Here is an 18,986-nt window from a genome sequence, read left to right on the forward strand (position 1 = left end):
CCTTTTCTTCAAATTCGTTGCTGTAATAGATAGAAGGATAGGCAGTTTTGATTCCAGAGCGGAGTGTCAAGTTCCTCCCTACAATCCATTCTCTGTTGGCACAAAGACTGATCAAGATAGGCCAAAGTATCCATTTGTGGTACCGTTCCACGTACCGAACCGAGGCCCTATCTCCGGGTATTTATGTGCCACCCCACGAAGGATACGTTGATTGAGCTTCCTGATAGGTATGAAATAATCGGTCGAGAAGAAACCGGCATCATCATGATAATCAATTGAGACCAACTTTGCGCGGCGGCTCATCATGTCGATACTGGGATATTGTCAGTCAGGTATGAAAAGATAAAGGCAGTTGACCCGAAAACATATTCTCCACTCGGAATCAGACCGGGTTGCAGTCATACGGCAGTGAAAGAACCGTCGGATATGTACCACGGGAGGTTGATGTAAGATATGTGATCAGCCGTAGACAAGTTGTAATTTAGAGAAGCTGAACCATAGCGAGGACCTGAGATTAATTTCCCGTAAGAACCGAATGATATTCTGTAACGCTCCATTACGATATTGGTGTGCATCACACTCGCAATCTGGATGAGTGATCGGAGAAGGAAAAGCATTGAATGTCATTCGAGTTTGGATATTCTATTCCTGCATCATTTTCAATCCATTCACAGAGAATCATTGTGTGGTAGGTGAGAAGAATATCTGATGCAGAAAGTTGCTCTAATCCAATGCGTAGGAAAGTTGTTGAATACACTTTTGCTACTCGTTTGGAAAATCACCACCGAGTTTCACTCTCTCTTGCCTAGCACAGATGGCACGTGATCTGACACACCAGGTCTTCCTATTTCATGTTAATAATACATGCACCTACTATATCCAATTCAAGTGCATGAGAGTCATTGCTCGATTCATCAATTTTGGGCGATTCTCATATATTTCCCATCTATGGTTGATGATTCTATATTATGTATCAAAATATGTCCCAATCTAACGCCCTGCCATTCTGGAGTCATTATCCTCCAGAATTATAAATGAGCCTTCAAGAACGCAAAATTACAGACCGTGGGTATCGATTTCCATCCAATATTATCGTGTGCCCAAGTTTGCCCATTCCATAACGCCAATGCTAAAATACCAATATTCGCTGGCTTTCGCCAATGAATGGAACCCGTTCTCCAGCGTTTCTCTCCACCTATTACACTATGATCTGGTCGTTGTTCAACAGATATAGATCCTGCGATGCAACCAAAGCCTACTCTTATTGTACCAAGTCTCTTTGGAGGGTATCAAATGTTTGAATTTGAGCCTTCAAACCATCGTTAATAAGATCTAAGCAAAGTCGAGATGCTGTGCTTGTGTGAGCATGTATACTGGAGAATCATCATAGTTGAAGATTGTACTAACGTCTAGGGACTTCCTCAAGAAGCCAACCGTTTTCCAAAGCCTCTACAGCTGCTTCCAATCTTGCAGATTGATAACAGTGATACTCCTTCTGCAATGCCAACATCCTTTCCCAGCATTCTGCATCGGACTCTTTTGGACTGGCCAAAACCCGTGACCTCAAAATATCCGGAAGTCCACTGGGATTTCGGGCGAGTGGTGAAGAGCTTTGACTGTCTCTTCCAGGAGTCGAAGGTGTGCTACGGAGTTCTCTTTCGAAGCTTCCTTCTCGTGAAGATTGTGTCGAAGACATGATTGGACGATATCGAAGCCACGTGATGGTGACAGTGCGGATATTGAAGAGCGTTGGGATTATGTTCCGAGATACTGTATTGGTTTTCGGGAAAGCCAAAAGCATACTCCAATGTTGTAAATGGAAAAAAAGTATTGTGTCAAGCACAAAAAGCAAAGCAAGACGGTTCAGCATGGCTGGCACTTACCTTTATATGCCTAAGAATTTTTGATTGAGTATCCACTCCCGAATGTCCCGAGCTTTTTATGGCATATTGATGACCACTGCCTCGATCATTCTCTCATTTCATTGCATGAATAGCAGAGCATAGCAAATGCCGGAGTATGATTTAGAGCTTAATTTTTCTGCTACCCAATGATCACCAGGCGCACCAGCCAGACGCGTATGACAGCAGATGCGGATAAGCATATGAAATGACTCAGGTTATTGCAGGCCATCTAAAATTGAGGGAGGGCTGTCGCGGGAAGGCTGCTTGGGGTTGTCAGCGGTTAGCATGTAACATTGTCGCACTGAAAGAAGTCGGTCAGCTCAATGGTCTACTCTATCAAGTTGGCCATAACGGCAAGTAGTATTCTGGGAGTGACCAAGAAGACAACTATCGTGTAGTATTATCTCCGTTTTCATCTGAAAGTGTTTAAGATTTCGACTTTGGATGGTGTGTTTGAGCTTTGAAGACGACAGGAGCCAAGGATGCAAGACGGTTTGTATGCATGCTTTTCGGCAAATGAGATATTTAAGTGGGGGGAAACCAGCCAGCCATCACTCAAAGGTGTGAGTTTTCTCATAACATTCTCTCGAACAAGCTTTTTGAGTTTTTGAATATCCACAAAAGGTTATAAAAGTGGTCATGAATATATGAACGGCCATGTCGATGACCTCAATTTTATAGAAATTTTCCATGTAACTGACTAATGATACCGCACGACATACAGTTAACCACGATTTTGCGGATTACAAGTGTGCTTTGTGCCTCTGAGAATTTTGAATCACAACGACTGATGACAGCGACGAGAACTCCGGCGCCATGTATGTCCATCAGATTTCAATCCGTTTCGTGGACTCCAACTCCCCGATGCCGAGAACACTCATCCTTTTGCATATACACGGTACAGCACGAGGATACATGCAATGCTCAGCGTACATATCACGCCACACGGCAGGTGTTCGTAGATCCGCTAACAGGCATGCAAATTCAATGCAGCACACCAAGTTTTCTTTCTCAGAAAATAGAAAAGAGAGTTACGGTCACTACCCGAAGAACTCCCGGCCCACGCAAACAATCTCGAATCATTGTTGTTACCAGGGAATCGATGTGTCGGTTTCACAATGCTATGTAGGATGCATCTATCCGTCCAGTCAAACCTTCGCCCGAGACTTTGTGTACATTGGATATCCCTGGCTTCTGGATATCAAAAATCGATTCCCTTTTACATTAATCATGAACATCGAATCTTGACCTCATAATCGATCGCGCATTTTAAACTTTTTTCGTATGGATCAATGTTTTGGCCGCAGCAAGATTTGATGATATTGCATGAGGAACTGCTGAGATGAGATTATCAAAAGAACGACTTCATTGTCTCCTATTTGACTCGGTCAGTCAAAGCTGATACCGGTACTGACTTCGGACCTACGAGTAGTGACTGCTGAGTTTTCTGTCCCGCGTGATAAACTGGTTCCTGGTGGATTAGCAAAAACAAAAACTTTAATGGATTGATCCCGGCCTAACGGACGGGATATACTGATTCTGTTCCGGGCAAGTCATGGTCGGCGGAGCAATCATTGAGTGTGTTACAGTGAATCGTCGTTTCAGCGAAGTTTTGGTCCCTGATCAGCAAGCACTATCTATGTGAACAAAATGTACGTCAAAGCGAATTAGAAATTCAAAAAATAATTCTTTCCGGTACGGGGAATTGAACCCCGGTCTCCCGCGACCTTTTTGAAGCTCGAGAGCTTTCAATGAGAGGCGGAAATGCTAGCCACTACACCATGCCGGATTATCTGCGATATTTGATGGAAGAACGACTTTCGTGCTAGCTCATGTACTTCATGTTTGATCGATCAAAAAAAAGCAGAGATTTAGGCGAGTATCACGTGAGCATTAGCTACTTGGCGAGAGCTGAAAGGTGAATTCAGTGTTTACGATGTAGTTTTATAAAATACTATAGATATTTTATCCTAATAGGAAAAAGAGACGCACAAGTGAAATCGTATTGCAAAGGGGCAATACTACATTGGTTTTCTTGTACCTGGCATTCTCCCAACTCGATGATTGAAATCAAAATCCATCCTTACGTATCTGAACCGTTCAAACCGAAAACTGAAGGATCATACATAGACTTGAGCAACGAAACTTTGAGCCTCTTTTAGCTTCTCGTCCCTCTGTTCCCTCCTAGTGGAAACTCTAACGTTCGAGAATCTGATATCTTTGAAGTCTTAAATGCCTTGTTCAATCGATATAAATCAGAATATGATCATTATCTTGTTGATTTATTGATTATCTCAATGGTATTTCAGGAGGTTCACTAAGCAAATATCTTCCGATTTTATGGCTCTACTTGCTCCAGTATTTGGTTGATTGCTGTTATATTGATACTGGAAGGAGCGAATCCCTTGGCGCTCACACCCAAGATTGATTTCCTAGAATACTGCATATCCCTCAGTATAGTTGAAGATACCTCTAATTCGACTACTCATGTTGGTCATTCAAAGGTGTAGTCTAATGATATCGATGTTTTGCTGTAATATTTTCCTAGAATTTTGGATGATCAAGGGCATATCCTTTCGTTGACTCGGATTAGAAATATCTCTACATCTTTGAGGGAAAGAGCTCCTAGAGATAAATGCTTTCTCGTCTATCGATGTTGGTCCTCAAATTAGTGAACTTGAAGAAGGAGAATGACTATGCCTTATGTACTCATTTTTACATTCGGATCTATGAATAATATCTTTATCTAATGGTATTAAATCGCCACTCCATCCCAGTTATGCTTTGCCCATTTTTCCCTCTTTGAATCATTACCGATGAAGTCAAACGACAGTAAAAATACTATCTTCGTTCTCCTCGTTAGGTGGTTCATAAAACTCCCAATCTGGTATCTGTATCAGAGATACTGCTTCGTTCACTTTAAATCAGTATCTAAAAAAGACCTACCCTCAACGAACCCGACTCACTCATACCGTTCTTTTCCTTCTCCGGTGAACCTAGATATAAATTTGTGGTATGACAAACTGAACTGATGTAGAGGTTCAGAGAACAGAAACATCTAGAAACCCAGTTTCATAGGTCAGACCGCAAGCAGAGTACGGATTGAAAAGTTTTTCCATGCTGATGGGCCGACTAAATTCAAGGTCGCCTAGTCATAGAATTCACCCTCAAGAGTGAGTATTCGACCACATTTTTAACAGAGATCCACCGCTTTCAAGAACACAACCAACTCTAAGGACGGGCAAGCAGAATATGTATGCTGTCAGTGAACAAGAAAAAGAAAGTTAGGAACACTCAGGAAAGCACAACGAATGTTGTCTCGAGGGATCATGCATACTAACAAACAGAAACACTTGCCCACGTCCGACTTCTAAACGAACTACGATCATATAGGCGGGTCTTTCATGTTTACCTATCAGAATGGGCACTTTTACCGCTCTCACGCTCCCTTAGAACGGTCTCAGCAGAATGAATCAGAGAGGTCTTTTTCACAATCATAATAAAATATAAAGTTTTCATTCCTAAAAGATCATCAATGGGTGTGTGAACTGATGGGAGAGTGCAAAAATAAACCTGTGAATATCTTTAATATATCAAATCATTCATTTTAAGAATTGTTATAATTCTTGTTTAGAAATAGAATAATCAAGGTGTGAATTCTGATATTAAACAATTAAAGAATGAATTTAGTAGAAATATTGAAATTTGAGAAGTGTTCAGTCAATCCAAATACTTAACTGGTGTATTAAAACCTGGATTCAAGACTAATTTCATGCTTAAAAAAAGTTGACGACAGCAAGGTCAAGATAGAAAGATAGGAAAGATTCAAGTTTAGCGAATGAGGGAATAATGACCAATAATAACCTATTACAAACATTTAGAAGCAAGACCGACTTTTCATGATTTTGATTCAAATTTACTGGAAACTATTTACATAAAGAGGAGATTCATCCAATGCAGTAAATATTATCCCCTCGTCTCCAGCCTATATCACAAAAAATCCGTCCTCTAAAAGTAGTTATCTAAAGACATCATCCTAATATGGCGGATGTGAGATTACATGAAGACGACCTTGGTAGACATCCCATACTTATGGGTTTGACATTTAACCTCTTCAAAGATCAGAAAGTGACTCCCCATCAACACTGTATATCCAAAGCCTATATTGCCCAATTGATCCACTCCTATGTATGCGTGAATATGAATTGATTATCCAATGCAAGTAGATGCATAAAACGCCATTGCCTCCGAGCCCAAACTACATGTAAATCATCGCTCTCATGTAATCGTTCATTATTCAAATCTCAATCAAAAGGTCATAACTTGTGACGAATAATGCAATCAAAGAGTGTTTACCACCAATTCCCCACACCGCCCAAGGTATTTGCATCTGGTCCTTGTTGGCCTATTTGACTTTGGAAATCCCTCGCCAAATCATCCCAGCCAACCCAGCCAGGATCGCCATCAATGGCATTCATGTCAAGATCTAGTAAGGCATTGTCATCCATCAACCACGATATTTGAGTCTGGCCTTGTAATTGTTGTTGCTGTTGCTGCATTTGAAGTTGAAGTTGTATCTGCTCGGGCGCTAGCATACCCATTCCTACTACCTGTGAAGAAACATCCATGCCAAAATCGTTATTGAGGTCTTGTTGTTGCTCCCTATAATGTGAATTTTGTTTCGCTTCCAATATCGGTACGTTGGTCGCATCATGCATTGACGTTTGAGCTCTGCGTATGGCGACAGGACAATCGTGAGGGGCTCCTTCCCAATGATCTTCATCGTTTCCTTCTTCCATCGAGCTCAAATTTTCTTCTCGCTTTCTTCGAGCTCTTGCCATGAGTTTTCGCATGGGTTGCCAAAACATACCGCGTTTGCTGCTACCAACAGCAGAACTCCAATCATCAAACGCACTGTCAATAGCTTGCCAAGCTCGCTCCACGAGTGGAGAATTCTTGCGAACAGAGAGTTCGCCAAGAAGAAAAGCAATGGCGTGCCATTGTACCTGTAGTTATGGCGGTCAGTAGTGTTAAGTACCACGAAGTCCAACATATACGTACATAAGTGCGGAATAGCCAGCCCCATTTTTTGGTAGAAGCTTCTGTCTCCAACATTCTTGAATACTCGATAATTTCGATAGATGACTTCAGAAGACGGTCCTTCGTGTGTGGAGATAAGCATTGAGGCCTACCAGGTTGGATCAATGGATGGTAAATTATCAACGACATCTTTGCAAATATGAGACGTGCCACTGTACCCGCTACCCACTATCGTTTCAAAGATTAGTAAATGAGCAATGCAATGAGAATATGCGGGTATACGCGAGGTATGCGAGGTATGCATCGCATTTTCTTTGTAGATTTGAATAATCAAGACGAAGCACGGATAAAAGATTTTGCTTACATAGAGAGGGCCTGCATTATTCTCACAGTATTTGAGATATTTTTCTTCCATTCGAGCCGCAGTCTCTTTGATCAATTCTTCCTTCTCTTCGAGTGTAAGTTTTGTTAGATTTCCTGAGGGAGAAGGACCACGACCTGGTGGAGTGTATTGAAGGCGTTTTGATAAAGCACATATCTCAAACCTTACAAGAACGAATGTCATATCCGAAACTCCTTCTCGGGGTTGTGGTGGTTCCTTTGCGTCTGGATCTAGATCTTCATCGTTTATCGAAAGTGGGAATTTGGTATCAAATATATGTTCAAATATCGAAGGGTCAGATCCATGGTCCTCGGATGCCCTCACGTCCAGGACACAGATTTGCCACCAAAGCCGTCTCCTCATTTCCGTATTATATGGGGATAACCCAAACTTCTCGCCGTCACGATGCAATCCTGAGCTTGTTAGATATTTAGCTTGAGAATCACTTACACAAAAACTCACCAAGCGATTGGCCAATTCTCATAACGAGTCCAGTTAAAGACCATACAAATCGAGTATCGTCATGTCTACGAACGCAAGTCAAGAATAACACGAATGCTTGAACAGTCATAATTTCGTTTGTATTGAGGAAGCCTGCCCTGGCAAGAGCTTGCTCGGTACCAAATCGGTACTTTCTTAGTAAGGCATCTTTCTCGACTCCAAAGTTGGTAGCAACCTTAAAAACGTCAGTCATAGCTTCGTAGAAATAAAGCATGTAGGAGCGAATTAGAGATACAAACCTCTTCATCTGACATAGAAGTGATAGTTGCAAAATATATAGAGAACATCAAGGCTTCTGTGCTCTTGCTTATATTGTCTAGATTGTGTTGAACTTCTTTGATGATTTTCCCTGTCGTAGGCACATGGAGAAGCTTGACCAATGGCATCACATTCTCCAGAAATGTTGACCAGTAGAAAGGTATTTGAGAAGGTAAAGGATGTAAAGCCTTCATATTGACATCGGCAGAGCTATAACCCATCACAAAACTCTGATGATCTGGTTGGGTGGCGGAAGATGGAGCTGGGATCGGAGAATCTCCATCGGTATCCTCCTCATCCTCATCGAACATGGCCCGAAGCTCTGCTATCTCTTGCGATAATTCTGCCCAGAACGGATTTGATACGTATTGACTCTTTCCGGAATCTAATACCAGGCGTCCTATTCCTTCTTCCATAGTAAATGCAGATTTCGGAGCTGCAAGTCCCATATTGAAAGATCTCGTGGCCCATTGTCGTTTTGTGCCCTTTTCTTCGTCCCTTCCATTCAACCCGTTCGTTGTAGTTTTCGCAGTTCCACCAGGAGACTCGCTGCTCGATTCAACATTGTTGTGCGGGGAGGAATGGCTGCTTGATGGGGAAGCCTTCGAATTTTCCGCATCCACTTGTCCGCTGAGTTCTTCCACCACTCCTTCCAACCTTCTCAGTCTTTTTAGAAGCTCCGCTTCCCGATCACTAATAGGCTTTCCTCCGGCCCTGGGGCGCCTAGGCGCTCTACCCGGTGCTGGAAATACGCATGGTGATTGCGCCTTGGTACAATTCGAGCAAGGCACCTTTTTGTCGCATTTGACCTTTCGCCTGCGACATGTAACACATGACCGCGCATTGAGTCCAGTAGGAACTGCAGTAGGAGCCGATGTTGATGGCCGCCGAACATCATCGGGGTTGCTAGGTGGGACAGTAGGGGGAATCGATAACGCTGAGGGGTACGTTGAATTTGGTGGGATAGCTATTGCCTGCTGGTTTTGATAGTCTCCGAACATGACGCTTTTGGAGGCGATCACTAAAGCACTTTCATCTAGTAGATCCAAGCTGCAGAAATTTAGAAAGTGCTTGGTCCGAAGAGATTGAAAGTGTGGATAGAATTATGTGAAAATATTACCAATCGAATATATGTTGGTGTACGAAGACTGTGCGGCCGACCCTGAAGATGTCATTATTTAGGGGTGTTCGCTTTGATGCTGTCAGGCTTGACCGTTTATTTTGCAAGAATCATCGGTGATTATGAATATTATTTTATTAAATCTAGTTATCTCTTCGACTTCAATCCCTTCCCGTGAACCAATATTAATAAGGAATATACTGGGTAAGTTTAACAAGTGAATATCAGATTGATCTTTTTATTGCTAAGTCAAAGGATTAGGTCCCTAGATATCAAATCTACTCTATATCTTTTCCAAAGTAGTTCGGAGACCTTTAGTCTGATGGAACAATGTCGAAGGCTTGTCCAAGGCTTATCCACGGGTAACTTTGACTTTAACAATTGGGGACAAGTGTCAAACCCCCTTAACTTAAACTTTACAATACATGATTTCTAATATGTATTCAATGATAATCTACATGTCCTTCTCTTCAGGAAAATCGGTCTAGAAAAGATGACAATTCACACTGAGAAGTCTCGAATTTTAATTGAAGATGGCCGAGAGTTCACAGGCTGGCAAGCTGTGGTTGGACGGTCGCTCGAAAATAATGTAATCTTACATGTCATACATACATTCTTCTGCTTCTATCCTCTGTAGTTTATAAGTGCTTGGCAGTCGTGGAAGAGGAGGGATTTTGAGCGCGATTCCACACACTATTCACGGCTCATATCATTGCATGATGGGACCTTCATTTGAAGTTCTATGGCTTGGAGAGCACCAGAAGATGTTTGTCTGAATTGTCCAATCACAAATACTTCATATATTCAAAAACACCCCACTTCTACAAGCAAATAGGACAGATGGCCGAGTGGTTATGGCGTGTGACTCAAGCTCAACAGCTTAATTGATTCAATCAATTAGCATTCTCATGGGCTTAGCCCGCGGGGGTTCGAATCCCCCTCTGTTCATCATTTTTTGCATTTCCTTTCATTTCTTCAATGAAAGACAGTCAATTCCTGGGGTGCATGGGCGTGGGGCTGGTCAGCCGACTTTTTTCTTAACATGCGCGAGAGCTTGAGCAAATGGAACGCGACTAAGAAAAGAGAGGAAAAGAATGACACAAGGGCGTTACTAGTTGCTCACTCTAAACTCGTGCTAGTGATATTTATTGAAGATAGCGGGATCTTGTCTATTTTGGCTGAAATTACAAGTACCGAGAGGGAAAAGGGGCATCTCAGCCGTACTCTTTTAATAGCACGTGTTGTCTGCATATAGTAAGATGAACTTTGATCTCGATTACTTTTGTTTTACTTGAAAAAGTATCTTCATTTTATGAAATACATACATGAAAACTCAATTCTTATGTCTTTTCCGAGAAAGCCGGTCGATAGACTGACTTACTCGGCCAAGAGGAAAGCGGGAAGATGAAAGTTATTTTTCTCAACCTCGTATTCTGTACCATCATACCTAATTCAAAGGAGTAACTTTCAATGCCAATGCCCAATTCTAGCCCTTCTAGAATTCAGCAGTCCATACATTCCAACTCATTCACTTCCCCTCGATCTTCCATGCGATCTCTATAAATCTTCTCAATCTCCCCACATGGTCCATTTACGCGTGTTAATTGTGGATACAGCGTGGAGACAAGAATCAAAACCGAGCTTGCACAGCCCTATACATTATGCTCACCCCAGACAATGATATCCCTGCGAATGATGCCCTGATTTTCGAAATTCCAATCACATCGAAACACCAAATTCGATCAGCAATAAACAAGAAGATCAATGCCATGTCTAGATCCCCGTTTTTGCGCGATGTTGTCGCACCACTCGCTCATAGTTTCCATCCCATCTCATGCACATAGTCAAACGGTTCTAATATAAGAACAAAACAAGAACCCAAATAATATATCTAATACCAACTACTGCTCCTCGAAACTCGAAACAATTTTTTGAATATTTCTTTTCCTCCATTACCTAAAAACTCCAAAAGCACTCTCTCCAAGATCATAAAAATCATGAATTTCCCTCCAAAGCACAACCCGTATCTCGATCCTACCAATAAACAACACCGCGATTATACCCGTCTAGACGTATCTCACTCTCCAGACAACGTCCCAGACACCCCTTTCAACTCACCCACCGCAATGTCTCTCTCAAACTCTGAATCCTCAAGTCCAAATTTCAATCCCTTTTCTCTAAACCAACTCATCATGAACGGAAATGAAACATCCTCGTCGTCATCACTACATCAATCACGAAACTTCACACCCACATCCGCACCATCAGATTGGCGTCCCGAATCTCGGGATCGTGCTGGCTCAACCGGCTCGGAAAGATCGGACATTATTGGCAACAGTAGAAAATGCCACTGTGGAAGTGGAGGAATGCAAAAAAGACACGGTGGTGAGGAATCCGGTCCTGGGTTTGGAAGTTATAGCGACGGTCGTTGTGAGCGGTGCATTTCAGGAGACGAGGATGTGGAGAGGGGAAGATGTAGGACGAGGACGAATTCGAGCAGCTCAAGGGATAAGACGAGTTGTTCCAGGGAAAGGAAAAGGAGAATGGATCTTTAATGTATGTGTGGTTGGAGGGATATTAAGAGGACATTCTTGGAAAGGATCTAACAACCAATAGCTTATTTGGTTTTCATACATGCTTCTGGCGTTTCTTGACATCCAATACACGTTTGGATCTTCGCACTTGAACTTGACACCGAGTTTGAGTCTTCGAAAATAAGGTTGGGGAGGAATCTTACCGGTTAGGCCAAAAATTTACTTTTCACCCGAAGACTTACTTACGTACTCTGCCGTCCCTTGACTGTTGGTGAACCAGACCTCATCTGATGTATCGGACAAATTCAGATTGAGAACTCATTCTACACAACCTCGAAATCTAGACACTTGGATGTTACTTGTGACTGTGCCTTGAAATTATATCTGTTGGGTGTTTGTGGCGCTTTATGGCAATCACAACAAATACACACTGATGAGGAATTCATCTCCACTTTGGTAGTTGACACAAATTAGGGAGCAATTTATTTAACAATGAAGTTCAGGTCTTCCTATGGATGTATCAACTTTAAGACTGTCAAGCTTAAGACTATACAATCAAATTCCAAGATGATATTTCCAAAGGACGTCTTCTACTAATTCGCCTGTCAAAATGTTTGTCAGGGTTGTATGTGAATCGACTTTGTATTGCGTCTGAAGTGTGGAACACGAGACTGACGGTTTTTTCTTACGTGTCTGGATATCTACTAGCAAGATACCATCCAGTGTTGTAGGTTCAGTACCATATCCATTGTTTCTTATAAGAACCATATCATTTGCCTTGTACAACAAGTCTTCCATCACTGTTCTCAACATTTGATCGTCATTGCCCTTAGAAGCTTGTCCAAAATTCTTGTACTTTCCCTTGATCTCCTGAACCCCAATCTTCTGAGATACCATATATATATATCGGAATTTTTAGAGGGGCGTGGCCTTGATTCATCTCCTCTGTTTCTACCTGGAAATAGAAATAGCCTTTGAAAACCCTATCACTGTTGGTGCCTCTGCCTCTAGACATAAGTATCACTTTCTTTCCGGTAGAGTAGATGTGGTTCAATAAAGGTTGGATACCAATACTATCTGCGATTCCGGATACTCTTTTGTTGTATATGAACATCAGGTCTTCGCAAAATACTACAAACTAGATGCAAGTCGCAGCCCAGATATGGAAGAAGCCGGGTGAGTCGATTCTTGAGAAGATTCTCAAACGGTCTCTTGGCCAGCGAAGGATTTTGGTTTTGTAATTTAATCAACAGCGAATGTGCCTGTTTGATGTTAGACTCAGAAAACGTGGGCCACATTTGGCTGATGGCAGTATGCACGTCATCGAGAGCTTCCGAAATAAGAGTTGAGAGAGTACGTTCCAGGTCTCTGCTCCAACGAAAAACGAAGTAGCTGCGTGAAAGAAGACGATCTCGGAAAGCAGATACCAAATCTCTTATCCTGCCAATTTCTATAGTGTCGGTACTGCCTAAGTGTGATCTAGACAACCGATATGTGTCTTGACCCGACGCATCATTCTGGAGCGAAGCCTGGGCTCCAGATAAGTTTGGCACAATATCTTGTCGACGATTTTCGACTTCATACATGGCCAACATCTCAAAGTTTTGCAATGAGTCCGAGGAGAAATCCATGGGCATCTGTGGATGACTTTGTACTGAGGATTGAGATTGAGCCTCGAAGAAATTCATGACATCGAGACCAATGGGATCTTGCAATTGAGAAAATGGCTGCGATTGGGGCATCGATTGGACTTGAGACGACTGGGTTGAAGGCAATGAATATGGAAGGGGCTTTGACGATGGTTGTGGCATTAGGTATTGAGACGGGGCTTGTTGTTGGATAAATGTTTGCGGCTGATGGAGCTGTCGACGTTCAAAAGAATTGTGCTGACCAAAACTTTCCTGACATTCCTCAAGAGGTTGCTGTTGCTGAAAGGGTTCTAGCAACTGGGGCTGTGATGGTTGTTGTGATGGGGAATCTGAGTGACTAGTGTGAGAAGGTGGATTATTTGGCGGTATATAGCTTGGTGAAAAGCCTGTGTAGTTGGTTTGAGTATTGCCATATTCGTCGTAAGAGTTACTATTTTGACCGTGCATGATTGCGAGTTGCAAACACTACAAAGTGATAAGCAAACAAATAGTTAAATGTATATGGATTAATGAGGGTGAGGATGTCTCGAAAAAACAGAAGTGTTTATATTGACTAGACTAGCTGTATAGAATTGGCGGAAGCTGGTTTAGAGCAATTCCTCTAAATACGAAATTGGAAGGCATGTTTGGACGCCTACTTGACTTTCTCTTTTTGGGTTTGAGGTTGAGGATTTTATATAACCACCCTTACTATGTCCTAGATCAATACCTGAAAATTCTCGATACTTGACATGGGTATTGAAAAGAAGCAAGCCAAATGCTCTTATGACTTGGAACGAAACGAAGCTGAATGACAAATAACATGAAATCAAATAACAGCTGCTCATATTGAAACAGAAATCACAAAAATCACAGAAATCACATAGCCTAAGGAGTGTCACGATCAACGGGTGGATTGAAATCGAACCCAGTGACTTCCCCACACCTTGCAATCGATCAATTAATCGAGATTTGTGCTCAAAATACAGCAATTACTTGAGACAAGCCACTGCAAGTCAAACTGACGTCTAAACGTTGAAAAAGTAGCTTCTGCTCTAAGATAATCCTCTCGGGCCAGGGTATAATTCTCAAAGCTTCAATTTCTCGGCAAACCATTTCTCGGCGACAGCAACCGCATCCTCGATCTTATCAGGGTTGGTACCTTGACCAGTACGAGTTGGCTCCTTTCCACCGGATCGACCTCCTACAACCTCTGAGACTGCTACGGCCCATTGCTCCGCACTCACACCCTTGGAAGCAGCATCCTATGCAGTGTTAGTGACTTCTGGAGGTAAAAAAGACGTTTTGCACTTACTGTACCAACATATACACCATGCACAACAGCACCTTCACTAGCACTACCTCCAAAAAGATAAACTGTCTTATCCTTTGCCTTAGACTTGAAATGGTTCATGACATCAGCAATAGCCTTGGAATTTGCAGAAATTGGCAATTGTGCGATATACGCGGTGCTGTCTTTGTTCTTCGAATCAGCAAAATAGGCAGTAACAGTATCCAAAGCAGTTTTGGATTCGGCCTTTTGCTTCTTCTTTTGTTCATCAAGGACATCTTTCTGAACCTTGGTGAATTTCTTCTTTAGGTCCTCTTTAGCAAGTACCGAGATAGTGAGGTGGTTCAAGTCATTTTGTGTTGCCTTGACCTCTTGTTCCTTCTCGACGCCGTGAGGCATAGCATCCAAAGCTGCGATACGCTTGCCAAATTCCAAGGCAATTCTTTGCACCTCATGTGCGGCATCACCAGTATAAGCGATGATTCTTCGGATTCCTTTAGCAATACCGCTTTCCTCGACAATAACGAGGTCCTTGATAATGCCGGTTTGGTCGACGTGAGTTCCACCGCAGAATTCAACACTGACCTTTCGCCACTCTGGATTCTTGGGCTCGGCGAGCAGAACGTCAACTTCAACACCAACAGAGACCACTCGAACGGGGTTCGGGTATGTTTCGCCGAAGACAGCACGTACACCTTCAATGCCCTTTGCGATATCAAGATCAACGTCTTTCGAGTAGATCTTGCAATTTTGCTTTATATAAGAGTTTGCAGAGTCTTCAATCTTCTTGAGTTCAGGTAGTGTAACTTGAGCTTTATGCGAGAAATCAAATCGCAATTTCTCTTGGTCGACAAGTGACCCCTTTTGGTTGATATCTTCACCCAAGTGCTCCCTCAATGCATGATTGAGGATGTGGGTACCGGTATGGTTATTGCGGATAGGTTGTCTCCTTAATTCGTCGTATTCGCAAATAACTTCATCACCAGCCTTGAAGTCTCCATAGTCCATGTAACCATTGTGAACAATGTATCCACCATATGCTTGAGTATCAAGGACCTTGAATTCCGCAACACCATCAATTATGATTTTCCCGGTATCGAAAACTTGCCCACCCTGTTCAGCGTAGAAGTTTGTCTTATCTAATAGAATACCAAATGGTTTATCATTAGGTAAATCCGCAGTGCTCTTAAGGAAGCTCTTGCCATCGTAAATGAGTTGGATCTTGCCAGTTGAATCGCCCTTCGAGAACTTAGCATCATCATTGGGTCGAGGAATACCCATGTTATCCAGCTCGGCAATTTGATGAACATCCAATTTGGCGAAAGTGTGGGCAGCTTCCTTAACAGATTTACTGGCCTCCCTCGCCTTCTCTTTCGCAATCTCGATTTCTCCTTCATCTGTTTCAAGACCACGCTCTTCCGCCATGATCTTGGTCAAATCTTCTGGGAAACCAAAGGTGTCATATAATCTCCATACATCTGCACCAGAAAGCTTCTTGGTGTTCGTCTTGATGGCTTGAGCGGCATATTTCTCGAACATCTTCTCACCACGATCTAGCGTTCTAGCGAAAGCCTCTTCCTCTTCATCTAAGATTTCCTTCACATCTTGTTGCTTTTTCACAATTTCGGGGAATTGCTCGCCCATTTGTTCGACAAGAGCTGGCAGGATCTTGGAGAAAAAGCTGCCAATTTCAGCATTGAAGTATTTTCGAGCATAACGAGATCCTCTTCTCAAGACCCGGCGTACAACATAACCACGTCCCTCGTTGTTGGGAACACCCCCATCAGAAATAGCGAAAGTAAGTAAGCGAATATGGTCAGCAACAACACGATAAGCAGTATCGATCCCATCAGTATCATCCTTTCCGTATTTGTCGGTATAAGGTCTGGCGTTTGTGACCTCTTGAATCTTGGCAAATAATGGCGAGAACACATCTGTGTCGTAATTCGATGATTTATCTTGCAATACCGAAACTAAACGTTCGTAACCCATACCAGTATCAATATGCTTAGCTGGTAGAGTCTTCAGAGATCTATCCTTCTGGCGATCGAATTGAATAAATACGATGTTCCAGATCTCCAATACGTTAGGGTCATCTTGATTAACAAGGTGAGCAGCATTGCGTCCTCCCCCTATTCTGTCGTAATGGATTTCACTACAAGGTCCACATGGTCCTGTCTCTCCCATTTCCCAAAAATTATCTTTCATGTTTCCTGTCAAGATATGATCCTCCTTGACTCCAGCCTTCAACCATAAGTTCTTGGCCTCTGTGTCCGCTGGTACATTATTCTCCGAATCTCCTTCGAAATATGTGACGTATAAGCGATCTGGATCTAACCCGTAGACCTTTGTGAGTAACTCCCATGCCATTCCAATAGCATCTGTCTTGAAGTAGTCGCCAAACGACCAATTTCCCAACATCTCGAAGAAGGTCTATGACTCACATGTTAAAGCTGCTCAAATGTAGCATATCAAAGTGTCAACTTACATGATGATAACTATCTTTTCCGACATCATCAAGATCCTATAAACCATCAGATCATATACTTTCCAGCCCGGAGACAGATAGCCCTACGTTATGTTTTCCTCCAGCTCGAATACACTACAACTCCGTTAGCGCGGCCCTACGATAACAGCAGCAACACAGTCATCTACCTTCTGTGTATCCACCGCTCTCTTTAATTGTGCCATATCATCGGTCTTGCCCACTGTGCCGAGGAAAATCGGCTTGAACTGGTTCATACCAGCATTCGTAAAGAGGAGAGTGGGATCATTGTGAGGGACCACAGAAGACGATGGTACTGCATTTTGTTAGAATAATGGCTTGAATAGACGTTTCAGACAATCGCAGACAGGCGCATGGCTGCAGAAGAAGTGTAGTCCTGTTCAGAGGAAAATCGTGGTTGAAATTCCCCAGAGAACCCCCCTTCACCAAAAAGAATTACCCCGCCACTTACCAACAGAATGAGCATTCTTCTCAAAGAAGCTTAAGAATTGTTTCCTGACCACCGGGGCCATCCATTTAGTGGTATCTTGCGAGCTCGCCATAATTCTCGACGTCTCAGAAAATTTGCGATACAAGGTTGTGTTGTGAGAACTTATCAAGGTGGTGCGCGAGTTGAACAAAGAAAGTCGCGTCGTCTCTGGTTCGTAGAATATTCTCGAGCAGTGACTCAGTGGACCTGGAACTCTTGCGACGTTCAGATTCAATCTTCCACGCAACGCATTCATTCGCTCAATTCTATAAGAATATAAATTGCCCTAGAGAAGAAAGATTTTCAATTGACAATTATTCTTCTGATCATACAGATTGAGATTTCTTTTATCGTGCACACTTTAAGTAACAGAAAAGAAGATTTGTGATTAGGGGAGGGATGGGTCGTTAAGATGGATCAAGCGACAGGTATTAGGAAGAGGAAGGCAGAAACACAAGACAATGAACGTCTCTCCAAACGGATGAGCTTGCTTAATCTTGGTAAATATCCTACAATAATTTATTCTATCTCTATTCAAATGCATGAGGTTCACAGGCTAACAATACTCTAGAGCGCAATGGCCAGAAGCTCTACGTTCCAGTTGAACAACCCACCTTAAGCTCAGATCTACCGACCACCAGCTCTACATTTACTACCAGCGATCATAAACCCATAAAACCGAAAAGAGCACGACAGCAAGATGCAGATGATGTAATGCAACTAGACGATTCCAAACACAAAGTCTACATCTATGATCTTGACGATGAGCTATCAGACAGTGACGCCTCCGATGATGGACGGCTAATATTTCTCCCCGACATATCCAAACATTTGCGAGAAACACGTATTCCACCTCACGTCCTCGCTAATAAAGATGGGCAGTTGGCCGGTATGAATAATCAGCTCATCTTGTACGATACAGCTATTCCGAGGAATCACAGTGTGCCCGAGGAACAAGATTTGGTGCGGAAGGCATTTCTGGAGGCGAGGGAGAAGGCTAGAGCTAAGTGGGACGAGAAGGCAAGGCTGGAGGAGAGAGGGGCAGATGGAACGGTGGGTGAAGTTGTACAAGATCGTGCCTATACAAATAGTATGATTGGAGGGGATACTGACGTAGAAGATATGAGTGTGGAAGCTATAGAAGATGATCCTGATGCTATGGACCTTGGATAGTGTCCAATGCTTCACTTAGTGGTGTGTAAGACTATGTAATGGGTAATAATATATTTTTTGAATTTCAGCATCTTCTATTGTTCTATTCCGGATAGTACATTTATTCACAATGATATCTCATGAAAGCTGATCCCTCTTCAATTTCAATCTCTTCACCAGCCGTATTAACCATACCCAAAC

General features: G+C 42.6%; 7 protein-coding genes across 7 annotated transcripts; 2 read left to right on the forward strand and 5 right to left on the reverse strand.

Annotated features, from left to right (window-relative positions):
* Nucleotides 1–918: 918 nt before the first annotated feature.
* On the reverse strand, nucleotides 919–1,801 carry EAE98_000989 (uncharacterized protein; the record flags this gene model as incomplete). Its single annotated transcript, XM_038948606.1, has 2 exons — nucleotides 919–1,350; nucleotides 1,408–1,801. The coding sequence occupies 2 exons, from the start codon at nucleotides 1,799–1,801 to the stop codon at nucleotides 1,262–1,264; spliced, it is 483 nt and encodes a 160-aa protein (XP_038814872.1). The 3' UTR covers nucleotides 919–1,261.
* A 4,455-nt stretch (nucleotides 1,802–6,256) lies between these two features.
* On the reverse strand, nucleotides 6,257–9,086 carry EAE98_000990 (uncharacterized protein; the record flags this gene model as incomplete). The annotated part of the gene is made up of 5 exons (XM_038948607.1): nucleotides 6,257–6,910; nucleotides 6,966–7,172; nucleotides 7,309–7,739; nucleotides 7,789–8,002; nucleotides 8,067–9,086. The coding sequence occupies 5 exons, from the start codon at nucleotides 9,084–9,086 to the stop codon at nucleotides 6,257–6,259; spliced, it is 2,526 nt and encodes an 841-aa protein (XP_038814873.1).
* A 2,116-nt stretch (nucleotides 9,087–11,202) lies between these two features.
* On the forward strand, nucleotides 11,203–11,760 carry EAE98_000991 (uncharacterized protein; the record flags this gene model as incomplete). The annotated part of the gene is made up of 1 exon (XM_038948608.1): nucleotides 11,203–11,760. The coding sequence occupies one exon, from the start codon at nucleotides 11,203–11,205 to the stop codon at nucleotides 11,758–11,760; it is 558 nt and encodes a 185-aa protein (XP_038814874.1).
* Nucleotides 11,761–12,294: 534 nt separating this feature from the next.
* On the reverse strand, nucleotides 12,295–12,636 carry EAE98_000992 (uncharacterized protein; the record flags this gene model as incomplete). The annotated part of the gene is made up of 2 exons (XM_038948609.1): nucleotides 12,295–12,341; nucleotides 12,429–12,636. The coding sequence occupies 2 exons, from the start codon at nucleotides 12,634–12,636 to the stop codon at nucleotides 12,295–12,297; spliced, it is 255 nt and encodes an 84-aa protein (XP_038814875.1).
* Nucleotides 12,637–12,812: 176 nt separating this feature from the next.
* On the reverse strand, nucleotides 12,813–13,835 carry EAE98_000993 (uncharacterized protein; the record flags this gene model as incomplete). Its single annotated transcript, XM_038948610.1, has 1 exon — nucleotides 12,813–13,835. One exon carries the CDS (start codon nucleotides 13,833–13,835, stop codon nucleotides 12,813–12,815), a length of 1,023 nt encoding a protein of 340 aa, XP_038814876.1.
* Nucleotides 13,836–14,455: 620 nt separating this feature from the next.
* EAE98_000994 (uncharacterized protein) lies at nucleotides 14,456–17,706 on the reverse strand (the record flags this gene model as incomplete). The annotated part of the gene is made up of 6 exons (XM_038948611.1): nucleotides 14,456–14,632; nucleotides 14,683–17,091; nucleotides 17,147–17,182; nucleotides 17,234–17,260; nucleotides 17,314–17,459; nucleotides 17,616–17,706. 6 exons carry the CDS (start codon nucleotides 17,704–17,706, stop codon nucleotides 14,456–14,458), a joined length of 2,886 nt encoding a protein of 961 aa, XP_038814877.1.
* A 339-nt stretch (nucleotides 17,707–18,045) lies between these two features.
* EAE98_000995 (uncharacterized protein) lies at nucleotides 18,046–18,806 on the forward strand (the record flags this gene model as incomplete). The annotated part of the gene is made up of 2 exons (XM_038948612.1): nucleotides 18,046–18,133; nucleotides 18,205–18,806. 2 exons carry the CDS (start codon nucleotides 18,046–18,048, stop codon nucleotides 18,804–18,806), a joined length of 690 nt encoding a protein of 229 aa, XP_038814878.1.
* Between the last annotated feature and the right edge of the window lie 180 nt (nucleotides 18,807–18,986).

This window comes from Botrytis deweyae (genome assembly GCF_014898535.1).
Source record: "Botrytis deweyae strain B1 chromosome Unknown BDEW_002, whole genome shotgun sequence".
Classification (NCBI taxonomy): domain Eukaryota; kingdom Fungi; phylum Ascomycota; class Leotiomycetes; order Helotiales; family Sclerotiniaceae; genus Botrytis; species Botrytis deweyae.